The sequence below is a fragment of the Stegodyphus dumicola genome, chromosome X2 (assembly GCF_044657685.1).
Source record: "Stegodyphus dumicola isolate Sdum_Otavi_A_Nest chromosome X2, ASM4465768v1".
Taxonomy (NCBI): Eukaryota; Metazoa; Arthropoda; class Arachnida; order Araneae; family Eresidae; genus Stegodyphus; species Stegodyphus dumicola.
The window spans coordinates 121703387-121723810 of NC_140781.1; the positions used below are offsets into that span (position 1 = coordinate 121703387).

Here is a 20424-nt window from a genome sequence, read left to right on the forward strand (position 1 = left end):
TGTGTACGATTTTTGAAATGTACACGAGTATTTCACCTTTCTCACAGATATAACAAAAGATGATAATTTCTAAAACTATTTCCCTAAGGCACGTATACTCACACAACTCAGTACAAAATGAACAAAATAACTAAAGCACATCCAAATAACAACTTGCTTTGTCCTCATTGGCTAATATATGCCAGCTGACATGCAGTGGAGCTCGAAGCCCACTGGAGAACGACGTTTCTGGATACGTATAATGCTCTCACTCACAAAGCAGAAGCTATCTGATTTGCAAGGTTTTGTTTTAGATATAATGTAGAATAATTCAATTGCTTTCAGACGTCCAAAAGCACTTTTCTTTTTATTCATATAAAAGTACTCAGCCAAGTTGCATAAAAGTCGTGAGAAATTTTCAGAATAAGAAAAAGTAGGGAGAAATATATTGTAAATCGGGTTGGCGGTCGAAAATTGGGAGTCTCCCGCTTAAATCGCGAGAGTTGGTAACTCTGAGCATGGTGGGTGGCAAAGGCAATATGCACTTAAAATTGTCCTCTTCACTAAGTAGTTGAATATTTGTCAACGAGAACCGAAAACCATGAAACAGATTATATATTTTGGGAGCCTTATATATATGCGCTTTCGGCATGAGGCAAATGTAAGTTGATGGGCTCCAAAAGAATGATTTGGATATGTTACAGGTCTTGACGCAGACATTAAAAAAAAGTACTCTCACAGTTGCTAGTCAGAAGCAAACGTAGGATTGGCTTTCTTGGATGAAAACATGATTAAAATTTTAGAAACCAAACCTGCACAGAAAAAGGAAATAAAATTATTAGAAGGTAATAACATATTTTTTTTGTTTGAAGGAAACATGGGCCATATTATTATTAATAAAACAAAGATGTTCTTCGAAATTATTTGTGATCTACAACACGACAGAATACTGCAGTGATTCTCTAAGAAGCCATGTGAACGCTCTTAAGGTGGTGAATGATACCACAGAAAGAAGAATTGCTCTGACAAGAAAGTTTAACAAATCAGTCATGAACAAACAATAAAAATAATTCTTGTTGAGGGTAGTCAAGCATCACAGAAAAGTTTTCACAAAAGACTAAAAGGGATTTATCATTCAAAGTTGATTAATGTAAGACATGTTTTGCCTATCATACTAGCTATTAATTAGTTTTACTATCTCATTTTAATATTATTTTTAAGTTTGTGATTTCTAGTTTTCCCAATAAAAGTAATTAACATTAAAAATACTATTTGGCCCCTACTTTTACAAAACTGATCAGTGTGCAACACTAAATATCATTCAATCTTCTCAAAATTTGGCACATATATCTTTTCCATCACAGACTTGGGGAGTAAGCAAAGTCTGAAAAAATTTTACATTTTGCTTTACAAAATGAAACACCCTACTGTCTATGCATTGTTTTATCATTGGCACCATTTCTTGCTGCATTCAACTGATCACTTAACAATGTCTGTTCCAATTTCAAATGATACGCTGGGCTTCAAAAGTTAAACACGCAATTTAAATTAGCAGTTTTTCAAACCAGAGTTGAATTTGAGTGGCTGAAAATCGATCCAGATGAAAATGGCATTATGCATATATCTCTGTTACAGTCAATCATGATTAACTGTATGAAGATATGCTAAGTAGGCCGTTGATGAAGATACCAGCATTCTCAACTTTACATTTATATTTTTATTGATTTAAGTGCTTAACTTTTGGAAATTAGTGCATTTTGCTCTTGTCAGGGTTGCCACATTACCTGGAAAACCTGAAAAAGTCAGGGAATTTGTAAACTGACTTAAAAAGTTTGGCAGAAATCAGGGACTTCAAATATTTCAGTCAAAATCTGGAAAAGTTGGGGAATTTCATATGGCGACCCCCCTAAAAAGCGATTTATACATCAACATTGGAAGCGATCACTTTTCTTGACAAATGTTGTATTGCATGAGCGTCATTCAGGCAGCTGGCATACAGCCAATTTTCCCAGTTCCAATCAGATTGTCTTTTAGAAAGGCAAAGCAAGTTTCCAACAACTATGGTTTCCAGTATCTCGAGAATCGAGAGATTTGCATGTGCATGTGCAGTGCATGTTGAACAAAAGAAAACATAAAATACCTTCCCATTCTCATATAAAACAAAATCAGTTCAATTCTGGTATACAGTACACACACGATTTGGCGACATTATGACGAGCAGTAAACGGGTCATTTTGGTGTTAGTGACAATTTTCAAAATCATGCCAAGGCTACTAGGATTTTACCACAAAATCTTTTGAACACTTTTTTCTTTTTAATAAGTGCTTTATCTGTCATTTTGCAGTAAAATTTAAAAAAGTAATCAATCATCTAAACTAATATAAACATTTAATATAATTATATTCACCAAAATATAGTTAATTATTGTTATTCAGTTTTAAATCTTTCAGTAATTAACTTTATTTTAATGCTATTTGTATCATTTAATGTGGCTTCTTCCTCCTAAATTCATTTATTATTAGTTAATAATAAGTATTTCTGGGAAATGTTTCTCTGGCATACTCTGAACCTAATTCTAGCAGTATGATAACATAACATCACAAAATTTAATGCACATATTTTTTGCTTATGTATGCAACTAAATAAATGTAAAATACTTGAATTTATTTTAAAATATCAAAATAGCATTAAATATATTTCTTTCTTTCATTTAGCTGCAAAATGTCTGCCAACAAAAAGAGGGGGGAAGAAATTTTAAAATCCAGATTGGGCAGATTCTAATCTCTATCTTCAGTGGGGAAAACAACTCCTATTATAGTTATAATACAGTCCCGGACTCGTCGGGTCCGAATTATAGATCAGTTTAAATCTGGTAAGATGGCATGCAGAAATTATAAAATTAAAAATATGAAACCGTAATTTATGAAATAAAGAACAATTATGATCTAAAAGGGTATCAAAAATTTAAAAAAAAAAAAAAAAGCTTTATATTTATTTGTTTACTTTATTAAACATTTCTTTCAAATCGCGCATGCATAAAGCATACATTACGCATAGTCAAAATTAGAAAATTGCAACCAGAAAACTATTTGATGTGTATTCGCGATATCTGTAATGAATTTGATTTAAATCATATCAGAGTACATCGAGATGAAATACTACATTTAGTAATGAATTATAAGCTGAATAAAATAAAAACATCTGTCCTGAAGATAAGGATAGTGCTGACAGATCAGCTTCCATTTCATTGCGTGCCGCGACGTTCCCCTTCCCCGCAGAGCAGCGTGAAATTGATAAACAGATTTCGGAATGGTTAGAGAAACATAGGATATGCCTTTATCAATTTTTTGCAGCAATTCCACTTTTTGTTTAATGGACATCGAAACATGCTTTTGCTTTGTAGATTCTTTGGTAGCTCCAGCATCGGAAATTCTATTTGACATAATCGAAAGTTCAAGCTTACTTTCATAAAATTGCTCTAACAGTCAGCAAAAAATAATAAGCTGGACCTAATTCGAAGATTAAGGAACAACGCAATCTGCAAAATTAACTGAAATAGATAATTAGATAACTTTAGCTTATCTTATACTGTCTGTTTATACATTAAAAGCGCATGCGTGCACGTTTATGCGTTGACGCATGCACAGAAAGTTTGTAGCTTTGAGGTCTGGATTATAGTTCATTTCGGATTATGGGCGTCCGGATTAACGACTTTTGACTGTAGTAATGTTTTGGGGAAAAGTCATATATAATTGGCAAATTTTTGTGCTTTTAAGTGGTACCATAATTAACCTACCTCAAAGCACAGCCAACACACACTATGTGGATAGACTGGGATTTTCTTAAAACACACCTAGAAAAGTCAGGGAATTTCATTCTCTTGCTTGACTGACAACCCCGTCTCACGAAATATAGAAATCATTTTTCCGGCTCACTTTTATTTTGGCCACTTTGTATATAAATGAAATATATTTGCTCAAATTTTATGCACAGGAAGTACAACTTTGTAAAATATTTACTCAACTTTTATTCAGAACAAGTACAGCTTCGTAAAGTACAGTAATCAGTTGCAGTACAGTTTCCTTTTTGGTTTTTCTCGCTTCTTCTTTTCTGTTATACCTGAATAAAAAATATATAACTATTTTAATTGTACACTATTTGCAATACAGAATATTAGTATTCAATAAAATATATAAAACAAAAATGCAGATTTTAATAAATACTACAGAGCCTACATTACCTGAATTCTCTAGGAACTGAGCTGGCAACCAATTAAAAAAATCACCAGGAAAATGTGATAATTAGAGAGGTTGCAAAGAAAATCAGTAATGTTTGAAAATTCTGCTATGTTACAAGATTTAGTTTATATTGATTAGTTATGAAAACAGTGTTAAAAATTGGACACTAAAAATTAATTTGTAAGCATGTTTCAGGAATAAAATGAATTAAACATTGCTCAAGATGAAGTTTGAGAACTGATAAGGGTAAAAAACAGTCAGCCACAGGTTTTCCAGTTTTGGGTTATATAGAAATTATTCATGCCATGTTATTCATTAAAATTATTTACCAATTAAAATGTTAATAAACTTGAGCACTTATTTCATACAAACCAATGTAGAAAACCCCGTCAAAACTGGCATGATTTAAAATTTAGTCTCTATAATCTGAGTTTACAATTATCTGAAATAGTTATGGTTCCACTTAAAATAATCGAGGTTCTACTGTAAAAAAATATTATGCAATAAAGCTTAGTCATACCTACCAATGACTTCACCTTACATATACGATATATAGTTTCTCAAAAATGTAGTGACAAACTTTTAGGGGAAGTAGGCGGCATCTGTGACGTAGATTGAGAATTGCATAGCAACCCATGACTGGAAAATGTCAGGGGTAAGTAGTAGTAAAGGTAGAAGATCAGAAAAGATCAAAAGAGTAACTAAACTAAAACATTTATAGGAAATCATGAGTACAAATGGCATACGAGATGAATATAGCTCTGGTGTTACAACAGATGCTCAAAGTTTACACCATCAGACACCAAGCATGCCTGGCACCAATGGAATACTGATTGCTGAACAAGGTCAAACACACCAGGAGTTTCTTTGTTTGTAGCACCAGTGCAGACAAGTCTTGCCGCAAGATCTATTTCAGATTCATAAGATGGTGATTCATGATATCTTTGAGCCTAAAGAAGAAATCAAGCTTAATACATCAGATGAGCACGGAGGCTATGGAACTGGTCCAACGGACCCAATCCATTGATGCAGGAATGACCTGTTCATATGTCTACAAACAGCCAGTCTAAAATGAGCAGGTTGGAACCACACGTTGGTCCTCACATTTGCTAGAAAATTCCCAAGTATGCCTGGAAGAATCTGCTCCTGAAAGATCTGATAATTCACAGTGATCATGCAGGATGGTAAAAGGTGCAGCTCAACCAAGCAGATGCTGACCAAACTGCCTACATATTTACAGGAAAGAGATGTTGTGCTGTGTGGTACCACAGACTGTGGGGGGTTCCCGTAAGCTCACAAATGAGCATTGTGCTGATGGAATACTCCATCCCTATGGAATGTGGCCACATCAATGAACACATAAGCTGGGAAATTCACATTTTAGGGACTGCTGTGGATACTACTGTGCAAAATGCACAGATGCAGAATGATCATGATGAAGCTGTAACTCAACTCTTTGGAGATGAAAGGCATGTAAGGCCTTGGTGTTCAGAACATGCTGCACACTACAACAAGATGCTGTTAAGGCAGAAGGAGTGGCACATATGCTGGTACTGGGCTTAGTCTCCATGGCATCCAACATATTTTCTTCCATAACAACTGAACAAGTTGATCATGGCCTGTCCTCACTATTCCTGCTACTTTGTATATAAAATAGAGCAGCAATTTGCCAATTTGTTACCCTCCTAAAAATTGCTAATTTTTATACACCAAAAAAGTTGTAATCTTTAGTTTCTAGTGCTTCCTTTTGATTCTAAATGACAGCACTACCCTATGAACGTTTAAGATTTTGCAGTTATGAAATTAATAAACCTCGTTCAAAGGTATCATGTTTGAATATTCATAAATTCTATTGGACGGGAGGGAAAAAAATTCAAAATCTTTAAATATATGATGCACACATGCTGAATCTTATATATTTACTGCATTTCAATCAACACTGATAATTAAAAGATAATTTATAGGATTTTAATACCGGTATATAAAATATACCAATGCCAATACCGAGAGTACCTTGCCAATAGATGGCAGCACCAGGCTTCTCCATCTCTACTCTGTGGAATGACAGAATTTATTTACATTATAATTGTTTATGACATAATATGATACAGTTGTTTATGATTAATTTAAAATTGTTTATAATTAAATATTATGTTGATTGTTTAATGACCCTATGCTAGGAATGAATAAAAAGTATTTTACTTTCTTTTCATACTTTGCTTACTCCAGTTGAGTTTTCATTTGTCTTTCTTCAGCTAAGATTTTAATTTCACCCCATCCCTCTTTACCCCCGAGACAAACTGATTTCAAAATTGTTGTCTGGTTTCAAAACATTACACGAATGTAAGGGTTAAATGTGGCATGTTACGCCCAAAAGACACCCATCTCTGTTTTTAAAAACCCTAGAATGCAGTGAAAATGAAAGGAGGTGATTGATGGCTAATTTCGCCATATTAGCAGGGTTTAGATCCCACAAACCATGAGGGGGAGTTAATAAAAGGGAAACTCACTCAGAAACATGGGAAAAATGGCATGCACTGAAAAATCTGCTGATTTGAAAGCATTATTTTTATGCTTTTTCGTTAATTACAGGTGAGAGACTAGCAACACAAAAGAAATTTCCCCCCATGGGTAAGAATGCAGGCAGGCAGCTTCCGAAATAAGTCTGTATAGTTGGTGAAAGGGGGGGAATAGCTTTAGATGCAAAATATTTACCTTTGGAAGGAAAATATCCACTGGTTCCACAAGGTCCATAGACCTAACAATCGAATAAAAAAGGGGCTTCAAGGTGTCTTTGTACTTTACCTCTATTGAAGAGATGTTCTTGAGCAAAATTATTATCTTATTTATTGCAAAGTTAAAAAGGGGCCCCCAAAGAAGATGAAAATCGAAATAAGAACTTTGAGATGTATCAAAAACAATTATTTAACAGCTTTTCTTCCTGAATGAAATGATATATTACAACCTATATTTACAAAAATTTAAATGGGGGCCTTATGGTGCCCGATATTTGAAAGTGTTGTGGCGGGAAGGGGGTTTTGGTATCATAGCAGGAAGCATATTTTTTTCATATATTATCTAAAGCTTTTAATTTTTTCACTGAGTCACAAAGTGTCATTTTTTAGCTTTATATTCTTCAGCTGAGTTACATTTCCTTGTATCATTGTACTAGTTTAGTTAGAGAATGATGTGGTTTACTTATGCAGTGAAACATTTTCTAACTATTTTGATAACATAATAATATTGAACTTAAACCACTTTCAAAAGCTTTCTACACATATTTTACATAAGTATGTTCAACTGGGTGGCCTCATCAAAGAGCCTAAAAACATATATTTTATTTCTAAAATTTTTAATTTCTAGGGAAATTTTAGATCTTTTTGACTTCATACCTAACTATATTCAAGCACCCATTTCTATAGACACATACCAAAAGTAAGAAAAATAGATTAAAAAACCATAATTAACAATTAGCAGATGCACAGAAAAAAATTGTTCTTCTAGCCAGTGTACAAAATAGTATATACTAGCTCTCAAAATTCAGGATTTCACTCTAGATATTTTAAAGTCTCAGTTGTGTGTTCTTGGGGTCCATAAGCTACAATTCATACAAAATTTTAAATTCTTTTCTTTACCACCCCTGAATGGGTTAATGATCCCTACTCACACAAATTTTGATGCATACATACAAACATACCATGTTGCAGTTGATTTCTGGGAAGCACTCTTGATAAATTCATTCAGCAGCTCGTCCATTGCCCTCAGCCAGTCCACACACTACGTGAATGTCTGCATCATTTGCATACCATAGCGTGCTCTTCGTGTGCTGGCTACTGCTCGAATAAGGAAATCCTCAGTTTCCCCTCCAGGACTGATGTCCAGAGCACCACCTACTGCCATTCGATGATGTTTCCTGTCAGGGGTTGCTACACAATTCTGAATCCTATAATATGCCCTATTTTTCCTAAAAGTTTGTCGCTGCATTTTTTAGACACCCTGTATAAGGAACATTCTCAAAGTGATCACTTCCGAACCCAGTTAGGGATTGGCTAGGCTCTGTCTAAAATTTGTTTATTGGAGAAAGCTAGAAAAATCACTGTCACAAACCATTAGCATAAAAGAAAACTGTCTATGGAAAATAAAACTGTTTAGGATAACGGAAGAGAGAGCAGATAATGTTATAACTTGGTGATCAATAACTTATAACTCACCTGTTTCATGTTTTAATAATGTTTGTCACTAACAATATTTTGTTTTGCTTTGAATACTGATTTAATTTTTAAAGCTAAATAGACTTAATCTCCAAATTTAGCTACTTGAAAAATACAAGCTAATAAATCATTAAGAGTTTACAAATACAGACACATATAGGTGTTAATTATAATATGGGTCATTTCTCTTTATTGTATTTTTTAAGGTTCTTCCAATTAGGCATTCTTCAAGATGATGTAACAGAATGATTTTGAGTTAATCGCGAATGTTTTCCCTGGTATTATCCAAGTAACATGGGAGTTAATTGTAATGGAATAATACTTAACATGTTTACTAGTATTAAAATATTAAATACTGGTGTTTAAAATATTTGGTGATAAACTTGCCTTTACTTCAGCTGTATCCATATAGGAATTGTTAACATTACATAAATAAGGCATTGCCACAAGAGATATTTCAGGCATATGTACATATACATCCTGCTTTGTAACAAAGATACAAGCACAGGAAAGTTAAATTGGCTCAGCTTTCTGAAAACTAACCATACGAACTAACAAACATAAAAAAGATACCTCCAAGTTATACCCATGACTTCATTAATGGAAACAGCACATCTTTGGTTAAATACTTCGAGAGCATCCACACTTAGTAACTGTATGGGACAAGGAAAAAATAATCGCTGAACTTCGGCATATAAACAGCCTCAAAATTAGAGAAGTGCTTGAAATCATCACCAAGCCACGTAGCAACAGAGATTTATCCTTCACACTTCCATACACCTGGATATCAATTCTGAGTGCAGCAACTCTACAGAAAGCCATAAAAGACTATGAATGTGATTTAACTGTCCACTCCAGCTCCAGCAGACAAAGCAGACAGGCCATATGTGAAAGTTCCTTTGCTTCTATTTTTAAACAAGCTCTTTGTCAACCTAATCTCAATTTTAACAACAATAAAGGTAACGTATATATATGAGATTGCATTCTGAAAATCTTAGCAAAGATTTGCTGCATGACTAATAAAAATAAAACTTTACACATTGAACTGAATCAAATGTGCAAAATATGAATGTATGATAGCAAAATAAAATAATCAAATCTTAATTCTGAATGTCCCTTAGAGAGAGCACTGAAGATAGGCTATGGAGAGTATGAAGCAGAGTTGATGCTAAAAATGCCTATTTTGCAACTAATATCATTTAATCATAAATTTTTAATAAATTAGAAAATAATAGTGAATTAGTAACCAGATTGAAATCTTTTAATTCAAGCATTAAAAAAAAGAGAGATTAACTTACATTCAGGAGGTACTAAGTCAGGTGGAATATCAAGAATACTTTCAATATTTGATTCCTCTTCAGATTCTTCAACTGGTTCTTCTATAGTTACTTTTTTTGGTCGGCCGAGTTTCCTGTGTTGTTTGGGCACTTGACGTGGACGACTTTGTTTTTTCTTTTCTGAAGTATTAGAGGACTTCTCATCTATTGAAAAAATAAATTCTGTAAGAGAGATCATTTACATTTCTCCAACACTTGCACATTCACTTTAAACTAAAACCATCACCTCGATTTTTGGGGGAAATGAATTGACCAATACCTAATTCCATAGAAGTATTTTCCAAATGAGGTGCAGAGCGATGTTTGTATGCAGCTTCTTTTATACGGGCTCTACGTGACCCTATGTCTTCCGAAACCTGTTGTTTTAAAATTAGCTTTAAACAAAGCATTTAAATATAAAACTGTTTCTTTAACAAGTTCTTAGAAAATTGAAAAAAGGACTTACCTTAGACCTACACCCTTTAAGAGACTTCTTTGGAGCACTTATTGCCTTGAGACGGCTAAAGAGAAATAAAAGGTGACTAGACTTCAAAAAATAAATGGATCTTAGACTGGATAAACACTGAACAAAATTAATCCAAAAAAGCATACAAAATAGCATTTGCAGCAAGCCAAAAACATTTTTTAAATTATTATATATATATATATGTATGCATATATTACAGTATGATAAAGTTTTATTTTAAAATAATCTATGCCAATATCATTTCCATGAAAATGCTGCTGAAAATTAATCAATTATAGACAAAAAGAAAGAAATTTATAACTAAACCACAAAAACATGAAAGAAATCTAAAACTAATAAATACAAAATTCCCCCAAAATATGTAAAAATCAACTAGCAATCATCCAACCATTAGAAGTATAGAAAAGGTACAATAAATAAATAAATACAAAAATATACAGGCAGAGGAATTCAATCAGTATCTGATTCATCATTATCAAGAGAAGGCAGACCAGATGCAATTGCACACTTCTCCCCTTGAAAAGTCACCGCATTTCTGTTATTTGAAGTTAGCTGATGAGCCATTATAAATTATTTCATTTTAATGGTTCACCCAGGGATAAATAGAAGGGCTAGGTCATTCCTTTGTTCAACTCCTCACTGGCTCGAGCGTTATGGGGGGGGGGGGTTAACTGGAAGTAATCTGACATGTCTGTGTTGCACCTGCTCCGATTTCGCGCATTTAAAACTGTAGTTTCATTCAGTTGAGAGACGATTTTCTGGAGGTCGCATATCCCAAATTAATTTTAATCATACATATTTGTTTTCTAATAATGCAAATATTTAATAATTTGTGTATATATATAGTTTTAGTCAGTTTTCCTTTTAAATTCTAAATTTAAAGTATACTTTATGTAATACAGCTTCTTATGCTGTAGCAACGTGCCGTAACACTTATAGAAATACGAAAGGAAGAGATATTGTATTTCATGCTTTCCCAAAGGACAATTTGATTTTGTCAAAAGAATGGATATATAAATGTCGAAGACAGGATTCTAAATTAAGATAACAATCTTGTGCAACAATATGCATTTATTTAAATGTAATATTGATGTAAGCCTAACTTACAAAATTATTAAAAAAATATACGTTATTATATTGAATCGGGAGAAAAATATGCTAATGTAAAATTTACAATTAGGCTGAAACTCAAACTTAGATTAGCAGAAATTTTGAAATCTACGGCAATTTAAGGTTTTTTCTTGATTAATTTTAAATAGCTGTTATTATAGTTATCTTAGAAGCAGTAGTACGGTTCTCTTAGTTGACATGCAGGTAAAGAAATAATTAGAAATAAACAGGCATTTAAAGAAAAAAAAAAAAAAAAAATTCCCTGCAAATTAAAAAAAAAAAGGAACTTTATGCTAAGAGTGGCACATTTTATCTGTTATTTTAAAATTGAGAAAGTACTATTAAATTTTTTAATGTTCAGTGTAAAATGCATACTGCAGTAACATTGTCTCCTCTAAATTATAGCTATCTTTCACACACAGCTCATTTTAAACGCTGGTTCTTCAGATTTAAAACGCTAATTTCTATGTTGTCAATTGCATCTCCGCGCTCAGTGTCATCATGGCTACATCATCACTCCTCGCTGCTTGTTTCAGAGGGAAAAGCTCTATGAGCTAGCCCTTCTCTTTTAAGTCCTGGGATCACCTGAAAATTCTGAATATCTCTCCAATGCAGGTTTCTTCCAATGTAAAGAAACAGCACAAAAACAAATGTATGTATCAGTTAAATGTCCAATAAAGGAAAATAATAATAATTATTAGACATATTTAAAAAAATTTGAATACACATTCAGATATATTGATGATATTATTACTGTCAATAATGATACAGTACAATCCGGACGTCCATTACCCGGAATGATCTATAATCCAAACCTCATCCAATCCAAACTTTTTTTTTTGGTATGCTTTATGCATGCGTGCTTAATGTATAATGGACGGTATAAGCTAGGCTAAAATTATCTTTACTGATTCTAAGGCATTTCAGTTAATGTTGCAGATTGCGCTGTTCCTTAATCTTCTAATTGGATCCGACTTATTAATTTTTGCAGACTGTGAGAGCAATTTTATAAAAATTAAGTTTGAACTTTCAATTATGTCAAAAAGAGTTTCCAATTCTGGAGCTGCCAAAGGATCTACAAAGCGAAAGCATGTTTCGATGTCCATCAAACGAAGAGTGGTATTGCTGCAAAAAATGGATAAAGGCATAACCGTCCCAAAATTATGCTAGGAGTATGGCATTGGATGACACAAGAAAAGGAACTTTTGAATTTTTTGTGGAAGCATCTTAAACAACTTACATTAAAAGAAATGTTTAATAAATAAACAAAAAAATATTAAGTTTTTTTTTTTTGAAAATTTTGATACCCTTTAGATCATTATTGCTCTTTATTTCATAAATTACGGTTTCATATTTTAATTGCATAATTTCTGCATGCCATCTTACTAGATTTAAATTGACGATCTATAATCCAGAATCGCTGAAGTCCCGACGAGTCCGGATTATGGACTTTGTACTGTAATAGCATTGAAATTAGCAGCATCTACCTCACTGACTAAAATCAATTATATGCTGATTATTTGGATCTTAGCATATATAATCTTAAAAGAAATTGGGATTATATTCTGGCCATTAATGAAAGTGTTTTTTTTTTAGAAAACATCATCTAAAATTAAAGTATTGCATATGATTTTGCCAATTGTATTTAATAGGTAGGTATTTAACTTCAGCACTTACCCAAAGAACATGTAACAGAATATTTGTCTGAGATGGGTCAAAGAAGCATTAGTCTTTGAAACAGATGAAGGTGAAATATTCGCACTGCGTGAATTTTTAGTAACTAACTAGGATATTCAGATTATGCCTTCCAGTCTTCAGCTAGTCCAGATCTGCTTGTTGCTTCACCATCACTAGTTTTTTGAATTTCTGGAAGTTCTAGGATCATAATATTTGGCTGTAGTGTGTGAATATCCTCATCATAGCATTAGAGGATCCATTCTTGATCTAAAAATGAATGAGTATCATGGTCAACATTTTTTCCCATCCTTCTTCTGTCATTAATAGGTCTAAGTTCCATAGGAATTTGTCTCCATTCTCCATAAGAAAGAATTTTTTTTTTTGCTGTTAAAAGGTTCTGTGCTTTCCTTCTGTGTGCTTAATTCCATCTTTAACAGTCTTCATTTTTGTGAAGTAAACAACAAATGAAACAAACAAAAATACTGTGACAAATACTCACCATCACTATTTAATATGAAACTTGCTTGAATGAAAGTACACTAAACTTAAGTATCCTTGACAACATGTTAAATATCAGAAACAGTCTTTTCTATTGTGATATGTGGAACACATCCGGGGTTAAATTAACCATCATTTTAAACATAGCACCAAAAGCATGTAAATAGAATATGCAGTACAAAGTCCGTAATCCAGACTCGTCGGGACTTCGGCCATTCCAGATTAGGGGTTTTCCCGGATTATAGATCGTCAATTTAAATCTGGTAAGATCGCATTCAGAAATTATACAATTAAAAATATGAAACCGCAATGTAGGAAATAAAGAGCAATTATGATCTAAAGGGTATCAAAATTTACACAAAGAAAAGCTTAATATTTATTTGTTTACTTTATTAAACATTTCTTTCAATGTAAGTTGTTTAAGTTGCTTCGCTTTTTTTGCTAATACTTTCTCTTTAATTCTATAAACAGACATAATTTCTTGTTCAGTTACAAAGTTCCACTATTCACATCCTGTAATTGCTGTGTCGAGAATACCGACTAACTTGTAAATCTAATTTTTTCATTTTCAATAACCTCCCTGTCACTTTCTTCACTATCGGAAGTGGTATTTTCTGGATCTAGAACCATAATACAGATTTCGCGTCCATTAATTGATTGATGATTGGGGCATTGTCGTCGCAATGAAAAACTTCTGTTATATCATCTTCATTTATTACCGCTTCTCCACATTTCTTTACAAAATCTTGAAAATTTCACCTTTAGTTTGCGATGCCCGAGAACCTTCAAATTTGCGGCTATCTTCTTCATCGTCCTCCCCATGAAATATAGTAGCTGGTCATAAATTATGCCAAGCAGTTTTTAACGTATCTGGAGATACATCATCCCAAAATCTTGTGATGCTCCACACAGCAGATTTTATGCTAAAAAATTTAAAACATCTTGAATAGTCTTGCAATTTTTCCAGAAATTTAACATAGATTTTAAAAATGCTATTTTATATTTGCATTTCAGCACGTGCTTTATTCCCTTATCCATAGGCTGAATGATGGACGTACAATTTGGAGAGAAGAATAATACGGATACATTATCTTTCACTTAAACTTTAAGTGAAGTATGGGTCGAACAGTTGTCAACAATCAGGACTATTTCTGAGTCATCGGGTAAACCAACCGAATTCAAATGTCGCTGAGCCTCAGGTATAAAATGATTTTCAAACCAATCATTCATCAACGCTTGTGTCATACATGCTCTTTTATTTGTGCGATATATAATAGGAAAAATCGTTACTCCTTTAAAAATGCTCGAGGTCGTGCATGTATTCCGATTACAAAAAGTTTGCATTTGTGCATGCCTGCGCAGTTGTGCACGCTAAATTGGTAGTTTCGCTTTGGAATCTTTGACACCAAATGGAGCCTTTTCTGTAGAGGTTACCAAGGTATTTCACCGTACATATTGCCAGAAAAAAAAAATAATAAAAAACAGTTTCATCAGCATTGTAAATTTGTTCTGGAGATAATTGTTCTCTAGTAATGAGTTCAATGAATTCATCTGCAAATTATCCAGCAGCTTCAGTATCAGCTGAAGCTTTTTCACCTGAAATTTTTGTCTTATACCATGGTGGTTTTTTAATTTGGTTAACCAACCTGTGGAATATGTGCACTCAGTGTTTGAGTTCATTTCTTCATGAAATATTTTGGCTTGAGCCAATTAGCATTGGATCTGTCAATGGCACGCCCTCACTGCGATGCTGTCTGACCCATTCAATCATCACTTTGTCATTATCGTCACTTTTAGCATAACGAACCCTTTTCTGTTATTCATTGCAAGTGGGGTGTCGAAATCCACAAAAAATTCAAAAAGTTCCTTTTTCTTTTTGCTTATGTCATTTACAGTTGACTTTCCAATGTCTTACTCCTCGCATAAGTTTGAGGCGGATATGCCTTTATGCATTTTTTGCAGCAATTTCCCTTTTTGTTCAATGGACATCGAAACATGCTTTTGCTTTGTAGATCCTTTGGCAGCTCCAGAATTGGAATTTTTTTTTGACACAATCGAAAGTTCAAGCTTAATTTTTAGAAAATTGCTCGAACAGTCTGCAAAAAATAATAAGCCAGATCCAATTAGAAGGTTAAGGAACAACACAATCTGCAACATTAACAATGCCTTAGAATCAGTAAAGATAAATTTAGCCTAGCTTATACCGTCCGTTATACATTAAACGTGAATGCATAAAGCATACCAAAAAAAAAAAAAGTTTGTGACTTTGAGGTCCGGATAATGGACGTCCTAATTACGGGCTTTGTACTGTATTAAGAAGTTAATTTTGCATAAAATCTCTCTCTCTCTCTCTATATATATATATGTAATTTTCACAACCGTTTGTCATCAGTTAATAAATAAATTAGAATAATTTAAGATTAATTTTTTCTCCATAAATGCCATTCAATGATATTCTTTCATTATGTACTAGTGTATAACTTTGTTTAACTTAAAATTTTGTTAAAGTTTGGGTGCCAAAAGAATTTTCACACATATAATTTATAACTTTTCAAATGCTGAAAAGAAGAGGGTTTAACTTTTCTACAATTAAACTCATAAACTCTAACACCAGTATGTCTAAAAATGTTATATATAATGCAATTTTAATAAGTTAATAGAATTTAAAAAGTTTGCTTAGAAATTCAACAAGAACAAGAAATAATTCGTCTTATTAAATTTTGCATGAAACTGAGATTCCAATTTAAATTTACGTCATTACGCATCTTGTAAAAAAAACTGCAGCAGCCTACAACCTATAAAATTATTTTAATGTTATGAATTTTTTATCTGAGAGCTCTAATAGAGAAGGATAATGAAGGAAGTTTTAGAAGGTTTCATAGTATATACTATATGTATATATTTATATTATGGTAAAAAAAAATTACTATATTAACAGAGGGTCATGATAAGCCATGACATAGACTTAATTCTTTTCAAACCTTTTTTTTTTTTTTCATTTTCTTAGTTTTTGCTCTGCAAAATTATTAAAAAAAATAAATAAAAATTTATTGCCTTAAGTTCATTTTTTGGGTGATACCTCCTTGCCATCATCAATTTATTTCACCAATGAGGCCAATCTGACAATCACAGGAATCTGTTTTTGAATCTAGATCTTTTGTTTCAACCTTGCTGAGAGGTAGGTTTTGGTGATTCCATTTCTCTGTTGGTTTTTTAAGTATATTTTATAATTTGATTTTATTTATGTTTATTTGAGCTTATTTAAATATATCATAATTATTATTCTTTTCCTTTATTGGACATTTTAACTCATACATAGATTTGTTTTAGTACTACTTCTTTACATTGGAAGAAAACTGCATTGGGGGAAAAGCTCAGAATTTTTAGGTGAACCATTAAAATCAAATAATTTACAATGGTTCATTGGCTAATTTTGAAATAACAGAAATGCAATGAATTTCCAAAGAGAGAGGTGTGCAACTGCATCTGGTCTGACTCCTCTTGATATAACTGAATCAGATACTAACTGCATTCCTCTGCCAGTATTTTTTGTTTACACACACACAGGAACTTTGACATTTCGTGTGAAATCAAGAATCAAGTGTGTCAACTAATAAACCTATGAACTCTGATTCTGACAAATTCGGAATTGCTTATAATGAACGCTGAATGGTTCTGTTGAACCTGTTGTGAAAATTAGCCTTAAGAGGCAAATCGTTATTTCAGTGGAGGTGTGTAATGCCGATAGCCCCAGGAGAAGGAAAAGCCTGGCCAGAAAAAATAATTAGTCTGACGGGATGATCACTGGCGAGTGCCGGGTGGTTTGGCTGGATAGAAGTAATAATAAAAAAAAAAAAAAAAAAAAAAAAAGAACAAAGCAGAGAAAAGAACAGAAAGCACAGTGAGGGCAAAGGGGACTTTTGACCACGGATGTTAGAGGGACAGTCTGATTTTTTTGGCTGGAGGGCTGTCGCCATTTTTTAGTTATGCAGAGATTGTTTTCTCATGCGGCGGGGATAATGCCTATCCATAATTGTATAAGAATTGTTTTCTTATTAAAGTTTACTGTTAAACAACAAAATAAAAAAGTGTCATCTCTGTGCCGATCAACAGAAACATGTGTGAAGGAAATGAACCCCATGCTACGGATAATACGGTAATCTTTGTTTCCATCTGTATGACTATGGCAATCTACGACATGTTGTGGTTGGATGACTATTGATTGATTTTTACACATTTCAGGGGAATTTCATATTTATTTGTTTTAGATTTCTTTCATGTCTTTGTAGATTTAGTTCTAAATTTCTTTTCTTGATCTTCTATAATTGATATATATATATATGAAATGTATTTTCTCATACATTATTTGTGTTGTGCAGCCATGGCAACAGGAATGAGACAAATTTTTGAATATAAAGTGATACGTTTATTTTAGCATCCATCTCACATGCGTTCTGCCTGTACCTCGAGGAGAAGCCCTATTTACAGATATGTGTCCATCATGGTGCTCATCCAATCAGCGATATTAATTGAAATCACGAGGTGATGCTATCTTCTCATCAGGAGTGTTCTTAAGGACTTCATACAATATGACAGATTTATGAGTTTGGCGATTTGGCGGGAGCCAACAGGTTAATATAATTTATAATAAAGAAAGGATTTCATCAAAATTTAGGAACAGGGATGCAATTTAGGTAGAGAATTGCCAACACATTATTAAGGAATATGATTAAAATTTAATTTAATCAACTGATTTAAAAATATTATTACATATATATATATATTATTAAAACTGAAGCTGAACTCATAGTTAAATCAAAACTTTAACTCAATACTGGCCAAAGCTAAGGAAAATTAGAAAATGATAATAATCTTCACTCAGTTCGGGCTATAACTAAGACTTCTGAAAAGAACTGGCCCTTCATTAATAAAAGGAAAGACTGCAGTATTGATAAAGAGAAATATACATATTTACTAGAATTATTCCATTAACTCTTCAATAAATCCCATTACCTTCCAGGTAAGGTTTAAGGTAATGTTATCATACCAAAAAGAGTCAAAAAATTAAATAAAAAAGTTAATGCCTGCCTTTTTAATATAGAAATTAATAAATTGCGTTGGTACCTGGTTATTTACTTGAACATAAACTTTATTACTTCTTTTAAATCTTCCATTTCAGTACATATATTTTTCATTCTAATTATTCTTTTAGAAATATTAGAGTTCCAATTAATTAGTTTGATAGCTTCAAATTGGAAATTCCTCCTTTTATCATATAATTTAATTCTGCTGTGTTTAATTATTAGAAGGTCAATGTATTTAATATTATCTAGACTTATATTAGTCCTATTAAGTGTTAAACTATCTGGGTAAATTTTGAATTGTTCAATAACAGAATCATTGTTGAAAGTTATAATATCAACAATGTATCTAAAAATATTTGCAAATAACCTTAATTCATTATTATTCAAACCTAGCCTGAATTTATATTCATTAGCAAAAAGAAATATATTACATATTTGCGTAGAACTGTTTCCTCCCATTGGAATTCCTTTTACCCGCTCAAAGATCTTATTATTGAAACTAATGTAGTTATTAAATAATGCACAATACAGGTATATACAACTATACTTAAAGGGGAATACTCCTAGTAAAATTTTATATTTCAAATTAAGACAGCTAATAATGTAAAAGAATTACAATTTGAAGTCAAAATTACTTTATTAGCTGTTTTAATTTAATCTGAAATATAAGAATTTTAATAGGAGTATTCCCCTTTAATTCTAATTATGTTTAATTAAATCACTGTAGCCTAGGTTCAGGATTTCTTATAGCCCTTACTTACATTTGATTATTTGTTATATATATATTTCACAAATATTCTATCATTCATATAAAGCTAATTTAAATTTAATTATGATAATTCAACTGTATACAAATAAAAGTTTAATTATTATGTTGAAATAATTTGCAATATCATTCAAATTCAGAAAGCATACGTAAATTAAGTGCAAGTATCTAAAAACATGAAAAAATATTTAATAATCCAAATCATTAACCCTAAAATTTTTTTAAGACTCAATTAATTTGCATAAAGTGAATAATTGTTGAGCAGGTAGGAGATAGATCTTTTCAAGCGGAAGTTGCCTCCAAACCTATCTCTTCAATTACTGAATTTGTGTTTTGTCATCCATATAGGCATGGGTAAACAATTATTCAAAACCAAAAGTAAACCCAAAAGGAGGGAAGTGCTTAAATAAGAAATTTAACTATAAAAGAATTTTGAGAAATTTAGTAAGCAAATAGGCTAGGAAACAAAATTATTAATTAAAAGTACATTGCTAATGTTATTAAGAGTATAAATCTAAAGTAATTTAGAAAACCTTGCCTATACTGGAAGTTCCCTCACACAAGTTATGCATGTAAACCAAAATAAACTAAATAAATACAATCTTTAAAAAAAAGGGGGGGCTAGTAAGTTCTAATTTAACTTACTGTTTACTTGCCTTTTTTGTATTAGAGCTAAGTTTTAATTTAACTTAGCTCGTAACTACATATTTTTGTATGTGGGAGAGTGAAGTAGCATTTGCTAAACAAAGCGAGGTCGAGCAGTTTGTTTCTGCTAATTGTGTAAATAGAGGGTGCTGATACTATATAAAGTTGAGTGTTAAGCTGCTACCTGTGTGAACCATTGTAAAAACATAGCTGCAAACCCTAAAGTGACGTAAAATGCTTGTTCTGTGTGAAAAAAAATGTTGCTAACTGCTATAGGATAGTAAAAATCTAAGTAATGAGTGAAAAATCATGTTGATGTTCCTGTAAATGTTTCCAAATTTTAAAAGAAAGTTCAAAAAAGTTTTTTGAAATAAAGTTTGAAATTTTTTTAAAATTTAATATAATTTAATTTA

At 32.2% G+C, this 20424-nt stretch overlaps 1 protein-coding gene across 5 annotated transcripts in view; it reads right to left on the reverse strand.

Annotated features, from left to right (window-relative positions):
- Nucleotides 1-3982: 3982 nt before the first annotated feature.
- Nucleotides 3983-20424, reverse strand: part of LOC146992904 (uncharacterized) — a 151975-nt gene continuing 135533 nt past the window's right edge. For all 5 annotated transcript variants that reach the window (XM_085809305.1, XM_085809308.1, XM_085809307.1 and 2 more), the window contains 4 exons: nucleotides 10211-10265; nucleotides 10025-10121; nucleotides 9727-9909; nucleotides 3983-4098 (listed from right to left, as the gene is read on the reverse strand). In XM_085809305.1, coding sequence (XP_085665431.1) covers nucleotides 4043-4098; nucleotides 9727-9909; nucleotides 10025-10121; nucleotides 10211-10265 — 391 coding nt within the window. In that variant the 3' untranslated portion in view covers nucleotides 3983-4042. The remainder of the gene's footprint in view (nucleotides 4099-9726; nucleotides 9910-10024; nucleotides 10122-10210; nucleotides 10266-20424) is intronic.